Here is a 27,500-nt window from a genome sequence, read left to right as displayed (position 1 = left end):
TGTTAATTTGTAATAAGTAGGCCTATGCCTAATTGACTAATACCTACTGGGTATTTTCCACAGACCTAAATTAAACAAAAAGAACACAAAAAAAAAAAACGATTTTGTGCCCTGTGAATCGATTATGTGAATTTTAGATTATATTGATCGATTATCGATTGAATCGATTATTTTACCCAGCCCTAGTCAGGAACTCCTTCTCTGGATGTCTATCATGAGTGTCTGAGGGTGTGTATGCACTGCGTGTATGAAGTGTGAGTATACAGTATGTCCGGAGTGTACTGTACTGTAATGATCAGCCTGAGATGACATCACAGGTTGCCCCCTCACCCTCTTGCCTTTCTCTGGGTGCAACTTGCGGTGCAGATATGTGTCTGTAGCTCTCGACATGTACAAGATTCATATTTGTCTCGATTTGTCTAACTGTACAGGGGTGAGTTTCTCAAAAGAGAAGTTGTTAGCCTGTTAGCAACTTCGGTAGTTGCCAATGGGAAAATGCATTGAAAACAACAAAGTAGCTAATGTAGTAAGCAACTTTGGTTTTGAGAAATTCCGCTCTGTGATGCTTTATAGTATCCTCCACGACACCAAACCAAGGAGAGAACTTTTACATCGTTTCCAGCTGAGTATATTCAACTTTCTGGGGAATAACGGGAGGATCCGTGGCCAGATCCTTATCTTTGATGAGGGTAAGGAACACCTCCTCCACATGTCTATCATGAGTGCTAGGGGTGGGGTGTGTTCAAAATATCGGTATCGGGATACAGTGTCGCGGGCCTCTTCACAATAGACCTATCGATACGGAGGCGTCGGTACTGATATTTCATGTGCAACAAGCAATCAGTTTATCAAGTTGCTGAAACTCTATCTGACAGTAGCTCCTTGCTATGCAGTAGGCCAACGGCTTTGTAAACTGCACTACAGTGTAACTGTTGCTCTGCAGAAAAACAAAAAAGCAACATTTCTATATGTTTGTTTTCTTAACAATGTAAAATAAAGTCTAAAATATCGTGCTATATATCGCTATGAAGACCATGTATCGGGATGCACATGTATCGCAATGCATAACGTATCGTCACCCCTGTATCAGGATGTGTATCGAATCGTGAGATTGTTGCCAATACCTGCCCCCAGGTACTGTAGGTTCCTGTGAGGGTGTGTGCGTGCTGTGTACATGGCGTGTGAGTGTACAGCATGTCCGGTGTGTACCTTTGATGAGAGTCAGGAACTCCTCGTGTTTGATGCGCGAGCTCTGCATGTCGATCTTGAGCGCCAGCAGCAGGGTGAAGAGGAACTTGTGCTCCTCGTAGAAGCCTCGCGCCGCGTACTTGTGCACCTCGAAGGTCATGTGATCGATGATGTTGACAATGCGCTTGCTGGTGATGGGGCTCTTGGCTGACCTGGAAATGGCCGAGTTGTGTAACGACCACCAAAATCAATACGTATACAGTAGCAGTGGAGAGAGACAGCACAACATTCACGAGCACATGCAGTATACACACACACACACACACACACACACACACACACACACACACACACACACACACACACACACACACACACACACACAAAGACATGTGTACATTCACACACACACACACATTCACACTCGCACGCGCACACACGCACGCAAGCACGCAAGCAACACGCACACGCACACACACGCACACACACACACACACACACACACACACACACACACACACACACACACACACACACACACACACACACACACACACACACACACACACACACACACACACACACACACAGGCAGGCACACAAGTCAGTGAATGGATACAAAAATAATATGCAGTAAATACACTGAAATGGTTTCTATCAGGAGACCTAGTTCTAATTTCAAAGGAGCTTTTCATGCATCATGACAATGCCTCTATTCCACTGCCTTTTCATCTGGAAGACGAAGCCATTCACTTGCTTTACTCCATCATCCACATCTAATTGCGTACTGTATCACAAGAGGCTAATATAAATCTGTACCCTCCCCTTTCTCTCTCCCTCTCCCTCTCCCTCTCCTTCTCTCTTTCTCTCTCTCTCTCTCTCTCTCTCTCTCTCTCTCTCTCTCTCTCTCTCTCTCTCTCTCCCCCCACTCTCCAGTCTCTCCTCAAAGTGCATGTAGAGCAGTGGTTCTCAACCTGTTCTGAACAAATGCATCCTGAACCCCATCATAAGCCTGGCAACGCGTTGGGGATCCCTAGGGGGCGTTGGGAAGGATACAGCTGAGCGGGACGGTGCTTAGTTGCCATTCGGGGGCATTAATCCACTTTATTTTTTTTAATACTAAGCAGGGGCGTTGGCAGGCTTATAATGAGATCAAGGGGGCATTGGGCGGCTTACAATGAGGTACAGGGGGTGTTGATTCAAAAAAAGATTGAGAACCACTGATGTAGAGTATCTTTGTACATTTTCCATAAACAATGAATGCAGTGCCTTACCGTTAGATACCTACCATACAGCGTCCCCTAATCGCATCGAGCTGATCCAGCTGCCCTCTCTCCACCAGCAAGGAGAATTCTCTCTCTCTCTCTCTCTCTCTCTCTCTCTCTCTCTCTCTCTCTCTCTCTCTCTCTCTCTACCTCCCTCTCTCTCCCTCCCTCTCCCTGTCTCTCTCTCTCCCCCCTCACAGTCTCTTTGAAAAGTACAATAGTGCACAATACGTACATGCAATGGTTTTCACTAAGAGAGTACTCTTACAGGGTATCTACCTCATTAAGTACAGTGGAATAAGGTACAATATCAAAGAAAATGTACTAGTGTTGTAATTACAATAGTAAGAGTACTTCTACTTGTACACTGCTGGACTCCTTCCATGATGAAGCATGTGGGTTTAGTTGTTTTTGGACTGACAGACCTGATCAGGGAGAGGTCAAAGGGGGCTAGGAACCGAGACAGACAATTATATAAAGTACAGTGCACAGCTTCAAGCTCTCCCTTTGCACAGTGTCTTTAATGCCATTGTTTTTTTCCTACTGCGGTCTACTGCTGTAGTGTATGTACAGTATAGGTTTTTTTGGTAAAAGAATGTCTGATATGGTATGCTTGTACCGTATCCCTGCATATTGATAGCATTTGGGTTGTGTTAGCAACTTACTTGGTTGCAATGTAATTTCTCATAGGACACCCACTAGGCTGCTAACGGGCTAGCAACAGCGTTTTTGAGAAATGGGGCCCAGAAACTGACACAGGGTATACAGTATCTTTGAAAAGTATCCATTCATAATAAATGTAACAGGGTTCACGCTAAAAGAAGAGTATCATATTTCATTTATTCCCTACTATTGGGAGGGAAAGTGGAAAACAGCGATCCTAGCGGTTACGTTCCAAACACCAGGATGATCCTATTGAAACTCCCATAGACAAGTTTTAAAAAAAATCCCACAAAGATATGACTTGGAACTATAACACCAGACACATTTTTCAGCGTACACAATAGCATGAACTACTACCTGTGAAAATCTCAAATAATTTTTTGCCCTTTTAAGAAAAATAGAAATTGTGCCAATCTGGTCGGAAACGGACTACAGCTCCCAGCATGCTGTGCTTCGCGCCTCGTTGACAACACAGAGAAACAAATGAACGCGAACGAACGCAAGCTTTTCGCATATCTTCACATTCTTGTAATCCTATGAGTTCCACATTGTCTTCTTATTACACATATATACACGCGATCATTTTGGTATGGTTTTAAATTCTCTAGTAGATATGATGGCTTCTGTGGTGACGAGTAACCACCTCTCTGGCTCATGTTTGGCTATGCTAATTTGGCTATGCTAATTACATGGAGTAAACAAGCCACACATGCCAGTCAGTGTAGTTCTGTATTAGCTTTTTAAAGAATATTAAAATCAGCTCAGATCAGTGAAAAACCGAACATTTTACCACCTGGTTCGATAAAACAGACCAACATGCCCATAATATGACTACCACTACTTCTACTTCGTCGTCACGGCCGAGATGTAATTTTTCAAAGAAAAAAAACATTCATTTGTTTCAGGGGGTTGGAACGTTGCCAGCAGGGGGCGATGAGATTACTTTCCCTCCCTATAGCCTTGTAGTGGATGTACTGTATACTGTGGCGACTCCTATTGGAAGCTAGGGGAAGCACAGCATACTGGAACTCAGCTAAAAAACGAACCATATTTATTGATCAATATTGTCAAGATTCTATATACTGTATTTTCATGAATGCTACATTTAATTTCAACCAGGGGCGGGTTAAAATTGCAGTTATTTTAACATCTAGGCTATGATTTCTACCACATTCCCCCACGAGTGCAAGATTTTGTTTGAGGAGTAACCATGGCGACGAGCAGTCTTTTAGTTCGGCTACTGCCGTGTATGAGGGGAAGCATGCATACAGCAACAGCTTGTTGCTTCACCCGAGCTCTTGCCGCCGATTGATAAAACATTGAGGAGCATTGGCCAATCAGAGTGCGACTGTAATGCTGTGCATTGTATGGAAAAAACTTCCTGGGTAAATTTTAGACGGATGTGCTTCTCCTGGCTTTCTCGTAGTGATTGGAAGTTGGCTCTAATAAACCCGCCCTAAAGCTGTTGACCACCAATATCAAATAAGTATTTTGTAAGAGAGATGACACTTTACCCGCGCTGTTCTTCAGTCTCATTCACGGAGTTTTATATTGACACCATGGAGAGCAAAAGAGAACATTTCTTGAGATCGGTGTTGGGATTCCTACAGGGACAGTATTTGGACCATACAATCTATGATTTGCAAAGGAATTGGATAGGCGATTTGATGAACCTAATTCGGAGAGTGCTCTCGAGAGGCAACTGGTGGGTAAGTCATGTTTACTACATGTAATAGCACCGCCTAGTGCCTCGATGTTCAATGCGGTGATGGCAAATTATGTTGTCGTAAAACGATGGTGCTTTTGTTGTGCGCAGCGTAGCCCACTGTCGGTTGTAGAAAAGAGAGGTGAGAGAGGTGTTTAAGTAAGGGTTAACGTTCGGCGAGAAGGTCGCTACCGTGGAATAGCAGCACGACAGAGAGAATCTTTAGACCCCGACGCGGAGCGGAGGGGTCTTGTTCTCTCTGAAGTGCTGCTATTCCACAAAGCGACCGACTCGCCGAAAGTTAACCCGCTTATTATATGGATATACTTAAATGATTCACACATGCGGGGACATTTCTTTAGACCTATTTAATGTTAAGATTGTTGCTGCGCAAAACAAAACAGTGCCGTTGTGGAACACCGCTAGGCAACAGCTAGGTAGCCAGGACAACAGGTGTTGCCTATCACAGCAGCTGATTAGAGTGACAAAGGACCGGACCCCCTGCGAGTGATATGAAACATTCGCTTAGCCACTGACTTGTATACAAGCCAGTGGCTTTAGCAGTGAACGTCTTGTTGCCATTGACAGCGGTAGCCAGGACAACGCTGTCTATCACAGCAGCTGATTAGAGTCTTGTTGAAAAGTAGCTTTAGCAGTGAAAAGTCTTGTTGCCATTGACAGCGGTCTGTTATAGACCAACCCGTCCGTTATCGAAAAATAACAGACGTCCGAACGTTGGGGAGCCCCGTTGAAATGAATGGAGCATTTGACAGATGACGTCACAACCATATAATAATGTGCTGTAATCAAGGACGTCTTATTGGCTGTTGTTGTGGTCAATGCTGGATGAAGTCATTCGTGGCAGATGCACTGACGCTAGCACCCGAGGCCCACTCAATGCTTTGATGGTTTCCTCAGTATTGCACAATATTTCCTGGCCGTCATCACGAATAACAGTAGGGCGCGTGTGACAACAAGCAAGGTAGAGAAAGACAGCGCATTTGTTGTTGTTTAAGTTATTATTCTCTTCTTTCGTGCAGAGGGCTGGGCTGATGGGGATCTCTCACTATTTTGTGACGCTTGTCTGTTAGGTTACAAAAGGTCTCCGGTTTTGTGGTGATGGACTTGCACTGGAAATGGTTGGTAGCCGATATCTGAGAGCATATCCGAGGTTTTAGCCTATACCTGTGCATTCTCTAGTGACCCCTGCATCGTGCACATCTCAAAACAGTTTGGGATTTTTTGTGTGGAGCAAGCTTGTGTCCCTTTTACCTACACGTTTCACTTGCTGCAAACCTCATCATGGCCTATTAAATAGGCAAGAACTGAAATCCATGCCTATCACCTCTTATTATGCTGACGTCACCTGCGCTATTCTGTATTGTGCTTCCCTAATCAAAATTTTCACCCACCGCTACTGACTGTATAGTGTGTTTGTGTATGGATATAGATGTTAAGTACCCCTCAGTTTGAAACGCAAGGGTGGTGGTGATGTGTGCTGGTTGTGTTTGGGCAGACAGACCTGGCGAGGGAGAGGTCGAAGAGGCCCAGGAACTGGCGCAGGGAGGTCTGGTACATGACGTTCACCATGCTCATCTCCGTTATCAGGAAGTACAGGATGCTTCCCCTCGTGGCCACTGAAACAGCAGGGGAGACGGAGAGAGGAGAGAGGGCGAGAGAGATGGATAGATGGACAGGGGGAAATAAAGAAAGACAGGGAGAGAGGGAATAGAGGGGGAGAGGGAGGGAAAGGTAGAGAGGTGGAGAAGTGCAAGAGGAGAGAGAGAGTGTGTGTGAGATAGAAAGGTGGGGCAAGAAAATCCAGAATAACACACACACACACACACACATTTCATTCAGGGTTCCGGATATCCAACTGGCCAACCATTGCAGACGTCTGTCTGTCTGTCTGTCTGTCTGTCTGTCTGTCTGTCTGTCTGTCTGTCTGTCTGTCTGTCTGTCTGTACGCCCGTCTCACCCACACTCCCTCCACATACAGAGACAAACAGCAGACGAAAACACATACACACAGCTGTGGCTTGGCATCATCGGACTGGGCAGTCTGATCTCAGAACAGTCGAAGTGAGGAGAGAGAGAGAGAGAGAGAGAGAGAGAGAGAGAGAGAGAGAGAGAGAGAGAGAGAGAGAGAGAGAGAGAGAGAGAGAGAGACAGACAGACAGACAGACAGACAGACAGACAGACAGACAGACAGACAGAGAGCCAAGTGACATCAGGGTCTATCTATTTCTAGAGGAAAACAGCAGTGGCTGTTAGTGCCAACCATGGATGGCCTCGCCAGACAGCGCGCCAGCCGTCTGGCACGCCTATGGGGTGAGGAGGGCAGCTGGAACAGCCTGCTTCAACTGGAACACAGATAGAGAGAGAGAGAGAGAGAGAGAGAGAGAGAGAGAGAGAGAGAAAGAGAGAGAGAGAGAGAGAGAACTCCTCTTGGGTGGAGAGAGGGCAGCTGGATTAGCACGCTGCAATTAAGAAGCCTACGGTGTTTGTTTTTCTGCGTTTGTTTTCTTTGCCACTGGAGAGCATCATGGGTAATTATCCATTAAATTCCTATAAATGATCAGTTCTTGTTATTGTTTTTTTGAGTGAGGAGGAGCTCTCATATTTCTCATTCCAAATGACAAAAGACAAAATAAACAACAGCCTGCCCCTACAGGAAAACACCCTCATTTCAGGAAAATAGCTTAATTATACTGTAGTCTACTCTGTGAAGTTGGATAAACCCCAGACACAAATGTATGTTTTCTATCTTCAAGAGCACTACATCTCAGTTAGTTTGTAATGCAAGTGGGTTAGCCCAGTAAGATTAGAAGCTACATAATTAAACTGCCAAGTTAGTCTAACCTAATTCCATAATATTACCCCATATAAACTAAGCTAAAAAAAACACCTAGGACAGTCCCCCTGTTGAAAACTGCATTAGACGATGGCTGTAGGGCTACTTGTGAATACAAGGCCATCTACAGAAATTTCCATGCAAGTAGAGTGCATGTTTACGCCCATTGTAAACAAAAGGAATGATAGGCTTGAGGTAACCAATAGGTGAGGAAGAAAGTAGGCAAGTAAATTGGCATTGCACCTAGCACATGTGTCTGTGTACCTTGCGTTCAACAAAGCTATTGAGCATACCAATTGACATGAAATACACGTGGCACTGCAATCCTGCTCGTTTCACACACATTTTGCTCTAACCTCTTGTCCAAATGCAAGTGTGGTCATTTACTCATGGTACCATGCCTCCATTGAAGCCCCACATTGAAGTATTATTAAAAGAAGCACAGCGCTCATTTTCATTTGTTCCTCTGAACATTGGCAGAGACAAAATGTCATAAAGCTGTGATGGGAGGGGAAAAAAATCCTGTCTGTGGGATTTGAAAGCAATCTCAATGACTGGCTGTGATAGACCCCATGCTGGTACACCTGTTCTCTGAATCACAGCTTCCTCCAGACAGGATGAAACCCTCATATGGGTAAAGCCCTCCCATAAGAAATTGGATCACACCCTGCTGTGGTGACACTGAGTGAGGACTGTGTGTCTTGCTGTGTATTGTGTGTGTGCTGTGTGAGCTCCGAATGTGTGTGTGTGTGTGTGTGTGTGTGTGTGTGTGTGTGTGTGTGTGTGTGTGTGTGTGTGTGTGTGTGTGTGTGTGTGTTTGTGTGTGGGTACATGCATGCATGCATGTGAACCCTCTTACCAGGCCTATACTCCTCGCGCGCGGCGTTGATCTGCACCTCGGTCTCGGCGGCGATCTGCAGCTTCTGCGTGACCTCCTCGGCGGTGCGCTTGGTGGTACTGAGCACCAGCACCAGGCTCTCGTCGTCCACCAGCGAGCCCTGCGTGGAGCTAAGCCGCAGCAGCAGGCTGTCCTCCAGCTCCTTCATGCGCCGCTTGTTGGACGTCACGTCCTCCAGCAGGCTGGTCCGCTCCCGCTCCAGCTCCTGGGGGTAGAGGGCAGAGGCAAAGAAAGGCAAATTAAAGGGGTATGCCAATATTTTGGGGCTTAATACAGTTAAAACCGTTGGCTGGGGTTTATAAAGGTGGTAAAGTGTCGGATGCACTGACTTTCACTAGCTTAGCGACATATTCCCCCTTTTAACTTGTCTTAAAGCAAGACAACGCTTAACATGAAATAGTTTAGTATAAGACACTTTTCCACCTTTATAAACCCCAGCCAATGATTTTAACTGTATTAAGCCCCATAATAGTGGCATACACCTTTAAGGCAAAGCAAGGGTGGTATAATGTACGGCAGTGGTCTCCAATTATTTTCCCCCAAGGGCCAGATTATTTAGCGCAAATGAGATTGAGGGCCACATGGCCACATATAGCACATACGTATATGTTTTCATTTTTTTCCATCCTCAATGCGGGCCAAATGTTTACCATGCCCGGGCCGGATTTGGCCCGTCGGCCGCCATTTGGAGGCCACTGATGTACGGTGTGATGCAATACGATATGATACGATTCGGTATGACATGATACGATGCGATATGATACGATACAACATGATACAATGTGATACGATGCAATATGATACAGTACGATATCACTTTATAATCAGTTTTCACGGAAATTCATTTTGCAGCCCTGAGCAAGAATCGTTTTAAGGAACTGAAAACGAGCTTGACATGCTCAGGCCGCGGTTCGCAGCCGCGCAGCGCACCGGAACATCAGTATACCATTTTATAGAACAAGGCACACAAGCACGCACACACGGATGCAGGTGCGCACACACGCACACACACACACACACACAAACATACAGTATATGCACACACGCATCAATGCAAGCAGTTAAACACACATATAAACCTAACCACATCTCCACGCACATACGCACATCAACAAGACAGAGATTACCACGTGTGAACTTGACAACTTTCCTTTTTGTCATCTCATTTACACCACATGTGCATATATCTGTGTGCAATTGTCCACTGTGCTTCAAATAATATTGCCATAAATTCAACAACTTGCTGTGTAGAAATTGCATTTGTGACTCCATTTATGGGTTGCTTCACTTCAGTTCATGGTAGTGGTTAATTTAAAATAAAAACGAAATGGCATCTGATATAGAAACACAAATACTTTCCATTGCTCTTTCCATTAGACACAATACCTAAAGCACTTCCTGTTGTCTGCACAAGATACCTGCTTACAAGAAACAAGATACCTGCTTACAAGATGCAAGATACATATGTAGAATGCTTACAAGATACCTGCTTACAAGATACAAGCTACCTTCATCGCAACTTGTAATTCATTCAGAGATAGAAGTCAATAGAATATTTATGTTCCAACGAAGCGTGATCTGGACAGACGAGGAGAGTACAAGCGATGCGATGTGGGAGAATTCCAAGATAAACATCTTTTAACTTGGATTAATGCGAGCAATCGAGTAGCCAAAGGAAATTCAGAGTTTCGATTATTGACAGTTAACTTCTCCCTTTTGCAGTGACAGTTAAAACCATGGGAATATTAGCAAGGGTTCCATGAGTGAGTGAAGAACAAACGAGTGAGCTAGACGTACAGCAGTGACGTGTGTGAATGTAGCTTTAGGCTATTTTGTATGTGTGATGAGACTATGATGGAGCTGTGGGTGTTCAACTCTCCTCCTTTGTTCTTCTACAATATGTTGTCTGCCCCTCAACATCTCCTCTCCTCTCCTCTCCTCTCCTCTCCTCTCCTCTCCTCTCCTCTCCTCTCCTCTTCACTTCACTCCTCTCCTCTCCTCTCCTCTCGTCTCCTCTCTTGTTTGGTTTGTGAACTTTCCTTTTCTTTTTCACTGTTGGTTTTACTCACATCACAATACATGCATGTGCATACGTCTGAAGAGGTGACAATACCATGTGATACTGCAATTGCATTAGCTCTTTTATTTCAGTTTATTATATGGTTGTGACGTCATCTGTCGAATGCTCCATTCATTTCAACGGGGCTCCCCAACGTTCGGACGTCTGTTATTTTTCGATAACGGACGGGTTGGTCTATAACAGACCGCTGTCAATGGCAACAAGACTTTTCACTGCTAAAGCGACTTTTCAACAAGACTCTAATCAGCTGCTGTGATAGACAGCACTCGTTGTCCTGGCAACAAGACGTTCACTGCTAAAGCCACTGGCTTGTATACAAGTCAGTGGCTAAAGCGAATGTTTCATATCACTCCGCAGGGGGTCCGGTCTTTTGTCACTCTAATCAGCTGCTGTGATAGACAACACCTGTTGTCCTGGCTACCTAGCTGTTGCCTAGCGGTGTTCCACAACGGCACTGTTTTGTTTTGCGCAGCAACAATCTTAACATTAAATAGGTCTAAAGAACTGTCCCCGCCATGTGTGAATCATTTAAGTATATCCATATAATAAGCGGGTTAACTTTCGGCGAGTCGGTCGCTTTGTGGAATAGCAGCACTTCAGAGAGAACAAGACCCCTCCGCTCCGCGTCGGGGTCTAAAGATTCTCTCTGTCGTGCTGCTATTCCACGGTAGCGACCTTCTCGCCGAACGTTAACCCTTACTTAATTTACTTCAGTTCACAGTGTTCCATAAAATGGTGTCTCACCTACCAATACAGAGCCTTTCCATTACCTGTTTCGACACAATACCTCTGAAGCACTTCCTGGTGTCTGCAATAAGATGTCTGCCTTTGAGCCTTAGACTCTTAAGTATGTATTAGGAACCACCAGCCTTATGGAGTAGCAGTCCACAAACCACAAGTCCTCTGCAAGCCGACCCCCCTGAGCTGTTTCGTGCTGTGCTGTTTGAAATGTGTGCACACACACTGTCCGCGCTTGCTTCAAGCACAACCTGTTCATTCTTTGTATTCGCCTCCAGTCAGAATTTTCTGCCAATAACTAGCTTCCATCGCCTGACAAGGTCTTTGTCCTGCTTCGCCAATTTTTTTTGAGTCTTTGAAATGTCTGCCTTTGATCATACATTCTGTCTCTTTCCAGCTCTTGGTGTTTTTGAAATCCATTGGGAAGAAAAAGAACTCTCCGTCTGTCTCTCTGCTGGGCTGTCTGTAAGTCAGTTTCACTCTGTGTTCTACCCTTTCATATACCTCAGATAGCCAGATAGTTTAGCTCCATCCCAGAAACGTTGAATCTTTCATAACCCTTTACTCTGACTGTTTCTGCTTTTGGCTTTTTGCTCTAAAAAGTCACCGCAATCCTCCCACCAAAACCCCCTTTTAACGGGCACAGCACCACCCTGGTCGTGCACTCCTACGGTGGAGTAAAAAGTCAGACAGGCTGTTCCCTGTGAATGTGCCCTGTCGAGCGTGGGCACAGGTGGCTCAATGACTCGCGGAGGGCACAACGGGGTGACCACGTCTGCCTGTGGCAGTTTTGATGCCAGACTGTCATTGCGGGGGGCACTGAATAATTACCACTCTGCCGGGGCACTACTGAACTCCGCCACCACAGCCTCCAGCACAGCAGGCTCTATGTCTGCTGCTGGGCACAGACACAGTGAAGACAAGCAAGGAAAGGAAAAGCAAGGCCAGCCGACAGGCAAGGAAAGGAAAAGCAAGGGAAGCCTGATGAGGAGAGGAGAGGAAAAGCAAGGCAAGCGTGATGAGGAGAGGAGAGGAAAAGCAAGGCAAGCGTGATGAGGAGAGGAGAGGAAAAGCAAGGCAAGCCTGATGAGGAGAGGAGAGGAAAAGCAAGGCAAGCGTGATGAGGAGAGGAGAGCATGAGGGCAGGAGAAGAGAGGTGAAGAGAGGATGAGCGCGAGGGAGGAGAGGAGAGGAGAGGAGAGCAGAAGAGAGGTGGTAAAGAGTGGAAAGGTGAGGGAAAGAGAAAAGAATAGAGATGGGGAAGTAGAGTGGTAGAGAATAGTGGAGAGAAGAAAAGATGAGAGGAGAGGACGAAGGCAGGAAAGCAGTGGATAGAAAATAGTGAGGAGGGTAGAAAAGACAGAGGAGAGAAGTATAGAGAAGAAAAAAGATGGCCACAGGGAGTTTGAGGAAGGAAGTTCAGAGAAACGAAAAGAATACAAAGAAGAGAAAAGAAGAGAAGAGAGGCTGAGGATGTTGCGACTTTGCCCGAGGGTGGAAGTGAGGCCTGTCAGCGGCAGCGCATGAAGCCAAAAACACTTCAATCGCTATGGCGATATGAGGAGCGACGCAGGGTCTGCCTGCCTGTCTGACTGTGACGGGCGGAATGAAGCGCGGCGAGAGTTGATGACAGCTGTTCTCAACACACTCTGTTTACACACTGATTGGAAGCTGATTGACAAGCGTTATGTAATTCCGCACAGACCGCTTGCGTTCCTCTCCTCCGGGTTTGCCAAGGTGTGTGCGCAAATACGTACACTCCTATCACACTGTGATTGTTTGTTTTTCGAGATTTGCCACTCGCCTCAGTGCTCCTCACTTCTTTTCCCTTGTAATCTCCACTTCATCTACCTCATGACAACAGAAAAAAAACAATGTTTTGATGTAGCCTTGTGACAAAAAATATCCCTCCCTCAGGCACATCAACAAATTATGGTGATAATGGAAAAACAACGTTCTGCAGATGTGTGAATGATGCAATGTTAGCTGTCATGTTTCCCCCCCAATGCATCCCCTGTCCACAAAAATGATTCACCTTAGTAGAACCAGGACTTCTCATGTCATGGACATGGTTGCTTTACAGATCTGAAATGCGATTTGCAGCTCAGTCGTTGGAATTAATACTTTATACTAAATGACTTACATATTTCTCCTCTATGAAGTATTTTGTGCACAACTTATCTGGCAACTGATTATACAATAATCCATCCGATAATGCCATCCTCCTCTTGCGTTCAATTTCCCCTCACTCTTCTGATCTCACTCTCATACTGCGCCCTCTCAACGTCTGCCTTTAAAGTCTGCTCCATCTTTTTTGGTTCTCTTGGCATTCTTTCCTCCCCTCATTTCAGCTTCCACCTCTCATCTCTTTTCAACTTTCATCTCTCCTGTCCTACTCACCAATCCTTCCCACTCAGGAAAGAAGCGTCCTGATCAGCTGTCTGTTGTCATCCTCTGCTCTACTCTAACCACTTCTCTATTGCAGTCAAATCTCCATTTCAATTCGTTTCAACTCTTCCAGCCTCCTTGTCCTCTCCTCTCAGTGTCTGTCCTTGTTCTATATCCTTCCCTCTCCTTCCACTTGTCCCTCCTCTTCTTTGTTCTCCCGTGCCACGTGTGTCTCCTTCTCTCTTGTTCTCATCTTATCTTATCTCCCCTCTCCTTTCTTCTCTGCTGGCCTTGTCTTGTCTCGTCCCCTGGTCTCCTATTCTGCTTTCCTCCTCCATCCTCCTCACTCGTTTGAGAGAGAGAGAGAGAGAGAGAGAGAGAGAGAGAGAGAGAGAGAGAGAGAGAGAGAGAGAGAGAGAGAGAGAGAGAGAGATATTTTATTAATCACCAAGGGGTAAATTGAATGCCACCCGGCCAGCGACACAGCACATAACAGCAAGATAATAATAAATAAAATAATGAAAGCTAAAAACAAATAGCATGTCATAAAAATACACAATGAATCACCATACCATTATAAAACCCTGAAAAAAGCACTCAGCAGCTGTTGTTAAAAAGTCTGATTCCTGCAGGAATAAATTATCTTCTAAACCTTTTGCAGTGTGTTATGACTCCATATTCTCTTTTCATCTCTTTATCCATTCCTATCCATTCCATTCCTCTCCTCTCCTCTCCTCTCCTCTCCTCTCCTCTCCTATCCTCTACATTCATCCACTCCACTGCTCCCCTCTCCTCTCCATTCGACTCCACTCCACTGCTCTCCTCCCCTCTCCTCTCCTCTCCTCTCCTCTCCTTTCCTCTCCTCTCCTCTCCTCCCCTCCCCTCCCCTCTCCTCTCTCTCCTCATTTCCCTCCTCTCCTCATTTCCCTCCTCTCCTCTCATCTCCCCTCCCCTCCCCTCTCCTCTCCTCTCCTCACCTGTTTCTCCGTGAGTATGACCCTTCCCAGCAGCTGGTCCTCCAGACCCCTCATGGTGACGGTGAAGTCTATGATGGAGCTGCGGGCGCTGATCTCGGGCGTGTAGGCCGGGTTGGGCAGCTTGGTGGTCATGTAGAGCCGGAAGCCCCTCATCACGTCCACCTCCTTATCGCCCACCTTCACCTGCGAGTGTGTAGGAAATGCAGGACAGTTACCATGTTGTTTTTGTGTGAGAATGTGTTTACCATGTGTTACCATGTTGTTTTTGTGTGAGAATGTGAGTGTGAGTGAATGTGTAATGTGCAGACTTGTAGCCCAAAGGTTGCTGGTTCGACTCCCGGCCTGAAAGGTTTCCTTTCGGGCGCCATTGGGGGCTGCCCCCTTGTACGGGTGAGGCATAAACGCAATTTTACGTGTGTGCTGTGTCACAATGACAATGGGAGTAGGAGTTTCCCAGTTGGACTTTCATTTCAGTATAATACACATAGTTAAAAAACAAATTGTGTGGATACAACCATTTCAGAAAGAAGCCACATGTAAACAAGTGCATATGTACGCATACACACACATGCATGTACAGTACGGACTACGGACACACAGGGCTAAAAAATCATTTTTGTATTCAATCTGCATCTAATAACATAGGAGCAGAGGGAAAAGCCTCATACGCCGACAAACACACACACACACAGACACACACACACACACACACACACTCACACACACACACACACACACACACACACACACACCCAACATACACACATACACACACACTGTGCGTGTGTCGACCCTGGACAGATGATCCCTTTTGGCCAACCCTCCACCCTCGGAGGTGTGACGTGAAAGTTAAGTAGGCCTCCCTGTTACAGTTTTTCTTGATTGCTTTGACACAGTTGTCACTCCAAAAAGCACATTTTCATACCAGTTCACGCAACGGGCTAACCAGTTAAACCAATTCTCCAAACACAACATCTTTGTTTGCAAAAGGCTACTACGTTTCCAAAATATTTAACATATGCAATAAAAGCAAACTCTGTCTTCAGTCCAATACACACTGCATAGCAGTGTATGAACACTCCCAGTCAGTCATTACACAATGGTCGTAAAAATCCAAAACACGGCTATCACGTTGACACAATTTGCCATTACTTAACACTATTGTCAATTACATAACTTTCAAGCCAGTTCCATTGTTGTTTCTTTTACTTAGCCACTGACTCTGCTTGATCAGGATCTACTGACTGAGAGATAGCAGTCCCAGTAAACACTTTGCACAAAGATTTGAGTTGTGTGTCTTCTCTTAGGCCTATGTAAAATTGTCAGTAGGCTAGGTAGTGGGTCCGTGTAACAATAATTTCTTATTGCAAAGAATTGGATTGAGAATCAGAATGCTTTGATGTACTTTTTGTTTTGTTTTTGTTTGTTTGTTTGTTTTTCTTTCTTTCTTTTAACTGTAATCAAAAATTTACTATTGGCCGATAACGGTATTACAGAAAATATGTGTAAAGTAAAATATGATGTTGCAGTACGAGAATGCACTTACAGTAAATTTTGTAAAAGAACTCCATGACAAGAACAATCAAGAAGAGGGAGTGTCAAATAGTTGCTCTGGTGTGTTCACACAACTGACGGTAGTTTCTAAAACTCAGGAGTAGATTCTTCTGTATGGTTATCAGAGCTTAAACAATGAAATGTGTACTACTTAAATGGCACATGTGTTAACTGTTTAGCAAAAACTGTGTTATACGAATGGGAAATATGTCAAGTCAACAAGAATGGGTTAACACATATGCACAATGTGTCTTTTGTTTTGCTGAAATAGTGATCATGACGACTTTGAGTGAGTCAGTTAAAAAAATTGTGTTAAAACGATCAAGAAAAACTGTTAACAGACCTCTCTGCGGAGGTCTAGGCTGAAGCTGGCTATTTACGTATTGCTCTCCTTCACCTGCAGACGTGAAAAGAACAGAAACGAACAGCAAGCTCGTTCCTGAAATTTCTAAGGACATGCTCTCAGAGGCATTGGAGGCCATGGCCTAGTTGGACGTAACAGGGTTTGAGTGAAAGGGAAGTCCTTTGTGAGTGGCCGTGTGTGTGTGTGTGTGTGTGTGTGTGTGTGTGTGTGTGTGTGTGTGTGTGTGTGTGTGTGTGTGTGTGTGTGTGTGTGGAGTGCCAGTCTGAGTGTGCATGTGTGTGTCAAAAACTATCAGTTTGTGTGTGTGTGTGTGTGTGTGTGTGTGTGTGTGTGTGTGTGTGTGTGTGTGTGTGTGTGTGTGTGTGTGTGTGTGGAGTGCCAGTCTGATTGTGCATGTGTGTGTCAAAAACTATCAGTGTGTGTGTGTGTGTGTGTGTGTGGTGTGTGTGTGTGTGTGTGTGTGTGTGTGTGTGTGTGTGTGTGTGTGTGTGTGTGTGGAGTGCCAGTCTGAGTGTGCATGTGTGTGTCAAAAACTATCAGTTTGTGTGTGTGTGTGTGTGTGTGTGTGTGTGTGTGTGTGTGTGTGTGTGTGTGTGTGTGTGTGTGTGTGTGGAGTGCCAGTCTGAGTGTGCATGTGTGTGTCAAAAACTATCAGTTTGTGTGTGTGTGTGTGTGTGTGTGTGTGTGTGTGTGTGTGTGTGTGTGTGTGTGTGTGTGTGTGTGTGTGTGTGTGTGTGTGTGTAAGTGTGTAAGTGTGTAAGTGTGTAAGTGCTACTGCATTTGTGTGTTTTGGTGTTTCAGCTTTGTGTGCTTGCACTGTATGCATGTGTTTATGCTGCATTATTTTGAGCCAATCAGGTGTTCACGTGCCATGTCTGCTTATGATCATCAGCCACAGAGGCATTGGCAGCAGCAGCTGGTGTGGTGTGGTGTGGGCATCAGAGAACGGCGCCGCCGGCAGCCTCGCCCAGGAATGTGCGAATCGATAATTAGACAACAGCAGCTGAGCTCGGAGAAGAACGCCACGCACACATGCAAGCAAAGCGAGCAAACACCCCGAGAATAGTCAGAGAAATGTGAATACGCGCACACACGTACGCACGTATGTACGCACCTATGTACGCACGCATGCACGCACACACACACACACACACACACACACACACACACACACACACACACACACACACACACACACACACACACACACACACACACACACACACACACACACACACACACACACACACACACACGCTGCTCTCACTGCTGAATAGGGAATACGTGAGACAAGACTTTCACACCTTCACACTCCTCCTACATCAGTCCTTCACAGTGGTGCCAGAGGCAGAACCAATCTCAAATGCCCACTCTTTACTGTGTGTGTGTGTGTGTGTGTGTGTGTGTGTGTGTGTGTGTGTGTGTGTGTGTGTGTGTGTGTGTGTGTGTGTGTGTGTGTGTGTGTGTGTGTGTGTGTGTGTGTGTGTGCGCGCACGTGTGTGTGCGTGTGTGTGTGTGTGTGTTTCTGTGTCCCTTTCGCACTCTCTATCTCAAAAAAGTCAGCACCATTGTTTTCACCCATCCTAAGGTACAATTTTAGTAAAAGCTACAGATATACAAATAACAAGGCCGACAGGCGGACAACAGATGCGTCCCTCTATGCCAGTTCCAACAATGCAATTTCCCACCCCCCCCCCCCAAACACCCCTACTCCTAACCTGTCAACGCCCCCCTGAGGATGTACTTTTTGTTTATTGGTCATCATGGACACTCCAAATAATGTGGCAGGCAGCAAAATGGCAAGACATGGCTTTATTTTTTGCAGTTTAGGCTATAATAAGCTTATCATTCTTGGATTTGGAAAAGAACCATATGATTTCAAATTTCACATAGATGAAGTAGGCTACATTACAAATGACCAGACATTTATTAGTATCAACCTTTTCATTAGTATCAACCATTTCAACATCATGTGCATGTGGGAAAGAATCTAAACATCGACAAATAATAAATAAATAAAATCGTTTGGGTGAATCATGTGCTTATGGGTTCACCCTTTAGGTGAATTATGCGCTTATTTTTCAAAACCAGCTTCACCGTCAAGGCACAAAGCAGTGAGCTCCCGTGCCAGAGTTTACCAAATTCAAACGACTACAAAGCAATTACGAAAGACGCGTTATGTCCTGTGCTCTCTCTGAGCGCAGCGAAAAGCACGTGTGGGGTACGAGCCCGCCAACGAAAGAACCTCCATGTAGGTTACGAGTAGGCTAACACACCGTATGTCAAATGGCCCAGATGTCTACTTGTAGTTCGAGCACCATGCTCTAATGCGCAGCGCAAACTGACTACTGAAAAGGCAGAAGTAAACTCGCTGGGAATATTAAAAGGGAGGCTCGTAGGCTACACACAGACCTCTGAACCCGAGTTTGTGGACTGGAGAAAAGCGGAGGAAAATGTGAATGTTATTACAGAAAAAAAGCTAACCAAATCAGGTCCACGTTTAGAGGAAGAGCTGCGCTGCGGGTCGCCTGTCAACTAATTACAGTCAGAGATACTGTTGCTCCTTTAGAAAAAATCTCTGTTACAGTTCCATGCCGTGGAGCGTTATGCAATGCAAACGCCCCTCTATCCATGCACAAAGGAAAATGTAAATGTTTTGAAAGGAGAAAAGCTATAACCAAATGTTACAGGTCAACGTTTAGAGGAAGAGCTGTATGCGCTGCGGGTCGCCTGTCAACTAACTACGGTTCCATGCCGTGGAGCGTTATGCAATGCAAACGCCTCTCTATCCGAGCACAAACATCTGTGTCAAAAACTGCCTGCCGACTTCTAACTCGTTCATTTCCGCGAGTTTCTGACGAACCAAAATAAAGTTGCCTTCCATTGTCCAAACGCAAAACAATAGCGAAAATTGAATGCCCCCCTCAGTTGTCTCACAATGCCATCAGCCGTCTTGCCTGTTTGGTAATATGTTCTGGCTTGCACGCATTCGCTCCGGTCCAAAATGGCAAGTCTGCCACCTTGTGGCCACAGTAAGGAACAATTGGCTTGCACGCATTCGCTCCGGTCCAAAATGGCAACTCTGCCGCCTTGTGGCCACAGTAAGGAACAATTGAAGGAATGCGTTTCAGACAAATGCGTTTCAGACGGACGGACGGACGGACGGACGGACGGACAGACAGACCCTCTTATAGAGATGCTGGGACGCATCTAAAAACCATAATCACACACCATGACATGAGCAGTACATGAAAATGACATACAGAATGGCTTATATAGAGTAGGCCCCAGGCATCTCATTGCCATGGACACACACACTTATAGATGTGGATGACAGGGGTTGTAGTGTGGTATGAGATGTCATTCCGCAGGATTTTGATGCTAAAATTGATTTTATTGCTTCATTTGCTTCATTTGGGGTCCTACTGACCCCATTATACCCCTCCTCTAGGGGGCGCTTTCTGGCCATAGCTAGTATAGCTACCGAACCCATATATCTACTAATAATTATCACATTTCCACAATCTTGGTGTCAATTACAGGGTTATTGATGATGCTGAGTCCATTTATGACAGTTTCATTATGGTCAGAAGTTGCTATTACACATATTTTGGAGATTTAAAGGCTATTTTGTCCACATACAAGCCTCCTGTGGGGGATATAACTACTATGGCATCAGTCACATTGGATCTGTGCACATAATATAAATAATAAATATTTCAATTCTATTAGGATCAGTACTGTGAGAAAATGATAGGTTTCAAGTTTTATGACCCCTTTATGCCCCCCCTCTAGGGGGCGCTTTGTCACCTCGGCCAAGATACATAGTGCAACCATAAATGCAGCAATAAAGCAAAGCAAAAAATCCTATTTTCATAATAATGGTATCAAATTAGGGGTTATGGAGGATCCTGAATCCATTTATGACAGTTCTACTGTGATCAGAAGTTGTTATGACTCATTTTTAGGTTGAGGCCACCTGTTAAACAAAACCGTTTAACAGAAGATAATAACTGTCTAAATGTGCGTGTACACCAAAGGTGACCAATGCTACCAGTACAACTGAAGTCATTATTTCTCTATGGATGTTTATATTGGCACTGACTATCAAAGAATAATTGGACTCGAAAAAACTATTAGAACAAGGTGTTCTGCGATTCATGAACGAGGCTGGCGAGTTGTGTTTACCTGATTTTATCAACAACAACAAAAATACAAATGTAATTTACAAACTTAAACTTCTAGAAAACCCCCACTGGACAGAACACCTTCCATGGCACAGTGGTTGTAATGCAAATCAAAGAGATAAATATTTACACTAGATGCTGTCAACCAACTCCTTGTCATCCCTGAGGAGCTCCTGTCCCCATATCTCAGGTTTGATGTAAAACACTTGCAGCAACCAATCATCAGGACCAGGCCAGTTCGATTTACAACTTTCAAACAGAGACATGTGGACTACACTGTTTCCAAAGCCTTCACTCATACATGGACACTTGCCAATTAGTTAGCAACAGATCCAACCAACACCACAGAAAGTGAGAAAGGCACACAAATGAGAATGAGCAGCAGCAGCTAGGCACAGAAGAGGAAACTGACCATGATGCTCTCATTCTGTCCATAAATGAACAAACACCCCAAAATCCCGAGAAATTGGTTGTATGAAGTCATCCATACTTGCTCCACCAAATCTCCACTGATATCCCAGCCATTTGAGACTCATAGAGGAGAACTCTCGTCACCTTTGCTCTTGCGTGCTCTTGAGATTCAGCGGTCACAGGGCAATGGTGACTGGATTCTGAGAGCAGGTGTTTTGCACATACGTATGCAGTGTTTGCTGCACTGTTTGCTCTTGGGGGGACACAATTGATGGAAGAGGCATTGTATGCTCCATTGAAAGTGGTTCATACTCTTCAGCAGCTCTCCGTGGAATCTTTGGTGGGAAAGCACACATCTGGGCCCTTGCATATCACATCCCAACTAGCCTGGCTATTATTGTGATGAGATTTGATGCAATTTCCTGCTCAGTCCAGGTGCATTGCAATTGCAGAGTAACATCTAGGCCTTTGGAAAATACCCAACCTCTTCAATCAGGAGAAGACACTAGAGTTTGCTCAGTTTCTTGTACAACACCTATAAGAGCAAGTGGAGAGTCTTCAACATATCATTAGTGCTTGTTGTCCAGTGGACTGGGAAGGTTATCTGGCTGACATGGGAAACCTTATCAAGTAGGCCTACGTCTTTGCATATGATCTCCTGAATTATGCTCGCCTCATGGCAGTCCATCTTGCTCAGATTAATGCTCTGAAACAAGATGATCCTATGTTCTACAGTAAGGTGATTTTGTTGCGGCCAAATCAGAGGTTCCCTTCAGTCATTCGTTCACAGATCAGAACCTAGAGTAGGAAGCTCAAGTGTCATGGTGGGAAAGTAGGACTGAGTGAAGATGCCACTGCCTTTGTCTTGTCACCACAACACCACATCTTGCTCATATTGTGATGCAGTAATTGTACCGCTCCCCTCAATCCAGCAAGTCTGTGCAAAGTGAACACTCCCAGCTTAGGTGACATGTTGCCATCAGATCAAGGGCAAAAGCTGTGAAGATGCATAATTCAATTAAGCTCTACTGCACTGGCAATTCATTTGCACTTCAGTCTCCTCTTCAGAGAAAGGTCCGAAATAGTTTGAACATTTCATTCAGGAGAGACTCCGGAGATACTTTACTTCCTTATTACACATGGAAGCAGGCTTGTGAGCTTGTGCCTAAACGAGGAGACAATTGAAAATTACTGCATAAAATGTCATTTGTACCATGCTCCCTGTGCACTATAGATGTACCTCTCTATATCCCAACTGCTGAGCCTCATGCATGCTGTTGAAAGAGCTACAGGTGAAATGCTGGTGTCCCTTCAAATGACTGACAATACACAAGCTGAACCAGAGTTCTAATTGTTGATGCTATGGTTGCAACTGGAGTTTAGTTTGATCATATCTTGAAGTGACTTATTTCCTTGTGCCAATATGCACCTGCTTAACAAGTGAAGCAGCACTCCTTAATGACCAGCACTCCTCAGTGATCAGTTGTTTTTTTAGTGTCTGCCCAATTCTTCCTTAGATAGAAAGAAGTGGTGTGGTTTTCAAGGAAGGGATTTATGTTCAAGCAGGCTGGTTACTATTCATGTTCATGCAATTTTGTATGAATTAGTTGATATTACCATTACAGCACATGATCTTTTTCACTTCGAAACTGTTACTTCAAAAATGGTTACTCTATGGGGCCTTTAACTCCAACCAAAAAGGCACTATATTAAACACAGCTACTGTTGTTGTTCATATACAAATTACACAGTTGATCAGCATCAACTTCCTGAAAGCACACAACCCCCTCTGGTTAGTTGATATTTAGTCTTTATTTCAAGGGGATCCTGGTATATTAATTTTAATCGTGTTATTGACCAATCTCATCAATTAAAGAATGACAATTCTTGACCTCAACCTAAAAATGAGTCATAACAACTTCTGATCACAGTAGAACTGCCATGAATGGATTCAGGATCCTCCACAACCCCTAATTTGATACCATTATTGTGAAAATCGGATCTTTATTGCTGCATTTATGGTTGCACTATGTATCTTGGCCGAGGTGACAAAGCGCCCCCTAGAGGAGGGCCATAAAGGGTCATAAAATTTGAAACCCATCATTTTCTCACAGTACTGACAGTAAAAGAATTGAGATCTTTATTATTTATATTATGTGCACAGATCCAATGAGACGGATGCCATAGTAGTCATATCCCCCACAGGAGGCTTGTAGGTGGACAAAATAGCCTTTAAATCTCCGAAATATGTGTAATAGCAACTTCTGACCATAATGAAACTGTCATAAATGGACTCAGCATCATCAATAACCCTGTAATTGACACCAAGATTGTGAAAATGTGATAATTATTAGTAGATATATGGGTTCGGTAGCTATACTGGCCAGGGCCAAAAAGCGCCCCCTAGAGGAGGGGTATAACAGGGTCAGAAAATTCGAAACCCATCATTTTTCAATAGTAGGACCCCAAATGAAGCAAATGAAGCAATAAAATCAATTTTAGCATCAAAATCCTACGGGAGCTGTTTTTCAGACAATTCATACCACACTATAGAGTATTTTACCATAGAGAAAAGGTTGTGTGGTCGATGGGTGGTGATTCAGAGTGCCATTAAAGCGTAAATAACACACTAGGAACATTTGGGAGACCATCCATCTACAGTAGTTGCTAAAGGTGTGGACGCTTTGCTGAGAGGAGATGGTGGACACCTGGTTGTTTTGTGTAGATAGAAAAGGGATTGAAATGTGGAAGTGTTGGAAAAGCTCAAATCTTCTTTTTCAGTAACGCTGATGACTTCCTTTGAGTACACTTAAAATATGGATAAAAAAACACTGGTGTTCTTAGCCAAAGATGTATATAAAGACGTAGAAGTACTGTTCTGAATGTAATTACAACATTGGTTCTATCGATATTACATGGTCGCAACTATGTAATGTAATGGTACTAGTGTTGTAATTACCTACATCTAAAACAGCACTTCATTTATTTGTTTGGCACACTTAGTTCCACTTCTGTAGAGGATGGGGGCAGCCGTGGCCAAATGGTTAAGGATATGCCCTTGAGCAAGGCACCTAACCCCACTGCTCCAGGGACTGTAACCAATACCCTGTGCTTAACATAACTGTAAGTCGCCTCGGATAAAAGCGTTAGCTAAGTGTAGTGTAGCAATAATAACATCTACTTCTACTTTATACACCTCTGTTCTCAGCTCACATGGTCATCTGCAGTAATTATTTTGTGAAAATTAGTTTCCAGAAACATATAGGTGGCACATTGTCGACAGGAGAAGTCATCCAAGCAAGCATCACACACTCATCTTCAGGCTTTCAAATATGCGCTTTGACCATGACACCAAAGATCCAGCCTCATTGGTATTGGCATCACTGCTAGTGAGAGCGCAGCCAAAATCCAGGGGATGGCATTTCCATTCCACTCATGTTCAGTCTAGTCCATCGAACTGCAAATTCCCTGTGATGAGAAACACCGCAAAGAACACCACTACAGCCTATCGTTAACATCTTGCTGATTAAACAGCTACATTTGTTTCTGAACAAACTGTGTATCTCTGTGTGTGCCCCCCAGAGTAAGACTCCTGAGTTGCCAATCAGCTCTGATGCTGGTTGCTGGCGACCACAGTGCAGCAATAAACCTGATTGCTAATTAGTCTTCATCAGTACCCTGATGCCTATGTGTGTGTGCAAGCCTTTGTACACGTGTAGCTGCTGTCCGCTATTTAGTATGCTTGTCTATGTCTGTCTGGTTGTGATAAGGGATTGAGAAAGCTACATTACCTCATAGGTAATCTTCTCCTGCACCTGATCCAGCTCATCAGCCGAAATGTGTGTGTGTGTGTGTGTGTGTGTGTGTGTGTGTGTGTGTGTGTGTGTGTGTGTGTGTGTGTGTGTGTGTGTGTGTGTGTGTGTGTGTGTGTGTGTGTGTGTGTGTGTGTGTGTGTGTGTTTGCGTGTGTGTGGGTGGGTGGGTCAAAGACGTCCAAAATGAAATTGTCCTTCAGTGTAACGGATACCTTCTGCCTGTAACTGTAAACCTTCTGACTGTAACTGTAAAAAACATGACTCTTTTTATTTATTTATTTTTTCCAGTGAATTCATGAAAGAATGAAACAATTTAAAAATCATGTTTTTTACAGTTACAGTCAGCAGAAGGTATCCGTTACACTGAAGGACAATTTCATTTTGGACGTCTTTGACCCGTGTGTGTGTGTGTGTGTGTGTGTGTGTGTGTGTGTGTGTGTGTGTGTGTGTGTGTGTGTGTGTGTGTGTGTGTGTGTGTGGCCAGGCTCACACACGTGTGCATGTAACAGTACCTTGTAGGTGGTGCCAGTCTTGATGAAGTTCTTCTCCAGCACCTGGTCCAGGGCGGGGTCCAGTTCCTCACCCACGTCTTCTATCAGCAGGGGGCGCCCCAGAGACAGGCTGTCCTCCAGGTGGTTACGGAAATACTTGTGGTTCAGGGACGTGATCTGTGAGAATGCGATAAGGTTTGTTACCTGTACTGTTGATCGTCGCCTATCCACACTTATTAACCATTATTAGTGCCATTAGTATTTAGTGAGCAGTTGCTAGTGCTAAATCATTCAGAAGGGCAGCCAAACCGGAACTAGCAGACCGGAAATTCCGTAGAAGCACGAGAAATGTTGAAATGGGCGAGGTTAGTTCTTGAGGTAATAAGGTGGGTTCTTAACTTAACTGTACTGTAGGTTTGTGGTTCAAGGTGTTCTGGTTCATGTTACCAGAGCCATGTCTGTTTTCACCAGAGCCATGTCTGATATTGATCATATCTGCAAATGAACTGAAACCACTTACGATGGACACCATGATGAGTTGGGATATTGAAAGCCTAACCTGCAACTCATTCTTGGCCTCCTTGTTCTTGATCCAGATCTTGCCCTGGGTCTGGGGGTCGATGAGGAGCGGGAAGCGGGCGGCCTTGGTGACGATGATGCCATTCTGGATGGACAAGTCGTCGTTGGGCAAGCCCTGCAGGTTCCACTCGCTCACGGTGGGCGCGTCGATCAGCATCTCTGTCAGGTTGAGGTTGGTGCCGAACGGGATGCGGCGCGTGCGCATCTCCTGCTGCCAGTCCTGCAGGAGAAAGTTCCGGAACTCCTGGTTGAAGGGTCCGGAGTAGGACAGGAATGCCGTCGCTAGGAGCACGTCACCTGTGGATTGGGGAAACACAAAAAAGCACAATTTTACCAACCATACTGTCACTAGAGTATGTTGTCCTGTACAGTTTTCAATGTTGTCCTGCGCTCTAGGTAAAGCACTTTTGGTTGCTGTTGATTTTAAATGTACTACACACATCAATATCATCTGATTTCATAATTAGTGTACATTTTATTTAAAGTGCCTTTCATGGTACCTAGGGTCACAACATAGACATTTCTATGAGATAAAAGCTAAACTACAAACCCCAACTCCGATGAAGTTGGGACGTTTGGTAAACAGTGAATAAAATCAAAATGCTATCATTTTCAAAACATTCAATCTATTCATTAGATGGAGAATAGTGAAAAGACAACATATTAAGTGTTAAAACCGAGAAAAAATATTGTTTTGGGTGACATATGTACTCATTTCTAATTTGATAAATCCAACACGTCTCAAAAGAGTTGGGACGGGGATCAGTGAAATTTAGTAAACATCCAAATAAGATAAAACAACAAAGAAGAACATTTCAAAATGAATTGTACTGACGGACAATATAGGTGTCCAGGTATAAGATCATCACAGAGAGGCTGAGTCACTCAGAATTAAAGATTCAAAGGGAATAATTACCATAGTTATTACATACATTTTTGAATTCCCTTTGATTTACCACGATTGAGTGTATATAAGACATATTTTTGTTAATAAAATCATTGTATAGGTTCATGACATCATGAAATATATATTGGCTATAGTCTCACTCTAATTCCTGGAGTGCTAGAGCTATTGAAAATTTACCATATTAAGAATGCTTAATGCATGAAAATGACACAGGAGTTTAACATTCTCCTAAGCACCTGAGCTCACTTGAAATAGACCCAGAAGACATGGGAAACTGTCCTTTGCTTACAGAAGTCAGCAGAAGTTGTAGAAGTCCATTCTTTTTGACAATAATAGAGCATTGCACATCCTGTGCTACAGTGAAAATGGACCATCCAACTTGTGTTAGTGCTAGCTTCAAAAGTCAGCCTCCATGATGGCATGCGGATGCAGTAGTG

The 27,500-nt window shown here is 44.4% G+C and overlaps 1 protein-coding gene across 1 annotated transcript in view; it reads right to left on the bottom strand.

Moving 5' to 3' along the window:
- Window positions 1–27,500, bottom strand: part of dnah5 (dynein, axonemal, heavy chain 5) — a 200,309-nt gene that overhangs the window by 38,653 nt on the left and 134,156 nt on the right. Inside the window, 6 exon segments of the mRNA XM_063199962.1 lie at window positions 1,210–1,400; window positions 6,344–6,458; window positions 8,535–8,778; window positions 14,757–14,939; window positions 25,599–25,754; window positions 26,137–26,453. Coding sequence (XP_063056032.1) covers window positions 1,210–1,400; window positions 6,344–6,458; window positions 8,535–8,778; window positions 14,757–14,939; window positions 25,599–25,754; window positions 26,137–26,453 — 1,206 coding nt within the window.

The sequence above is a fragment of the Engraulis encrasicolus genome, chromosome 5 (assembly GCF_034702125.1).
Source record: "Engraulis encrasicolus isolate BLACKSEA-1 chromosome 5, IST_EnEncr_1.0, whole genome shotgun sequence".
In the NCBI taxonomy this organism is placed as follows: Eukaryota; Metazoa; Chordata; class Actinopteri; order Clupeiformes; family Engraulidae; genus Engraulis; species Engraulis encrasicolus.
The sequence above is the reverse complement of the archived record's forward strand: the minus strand, read 5'-3'. Positions and strand labels throughout refer to the sequence as shown.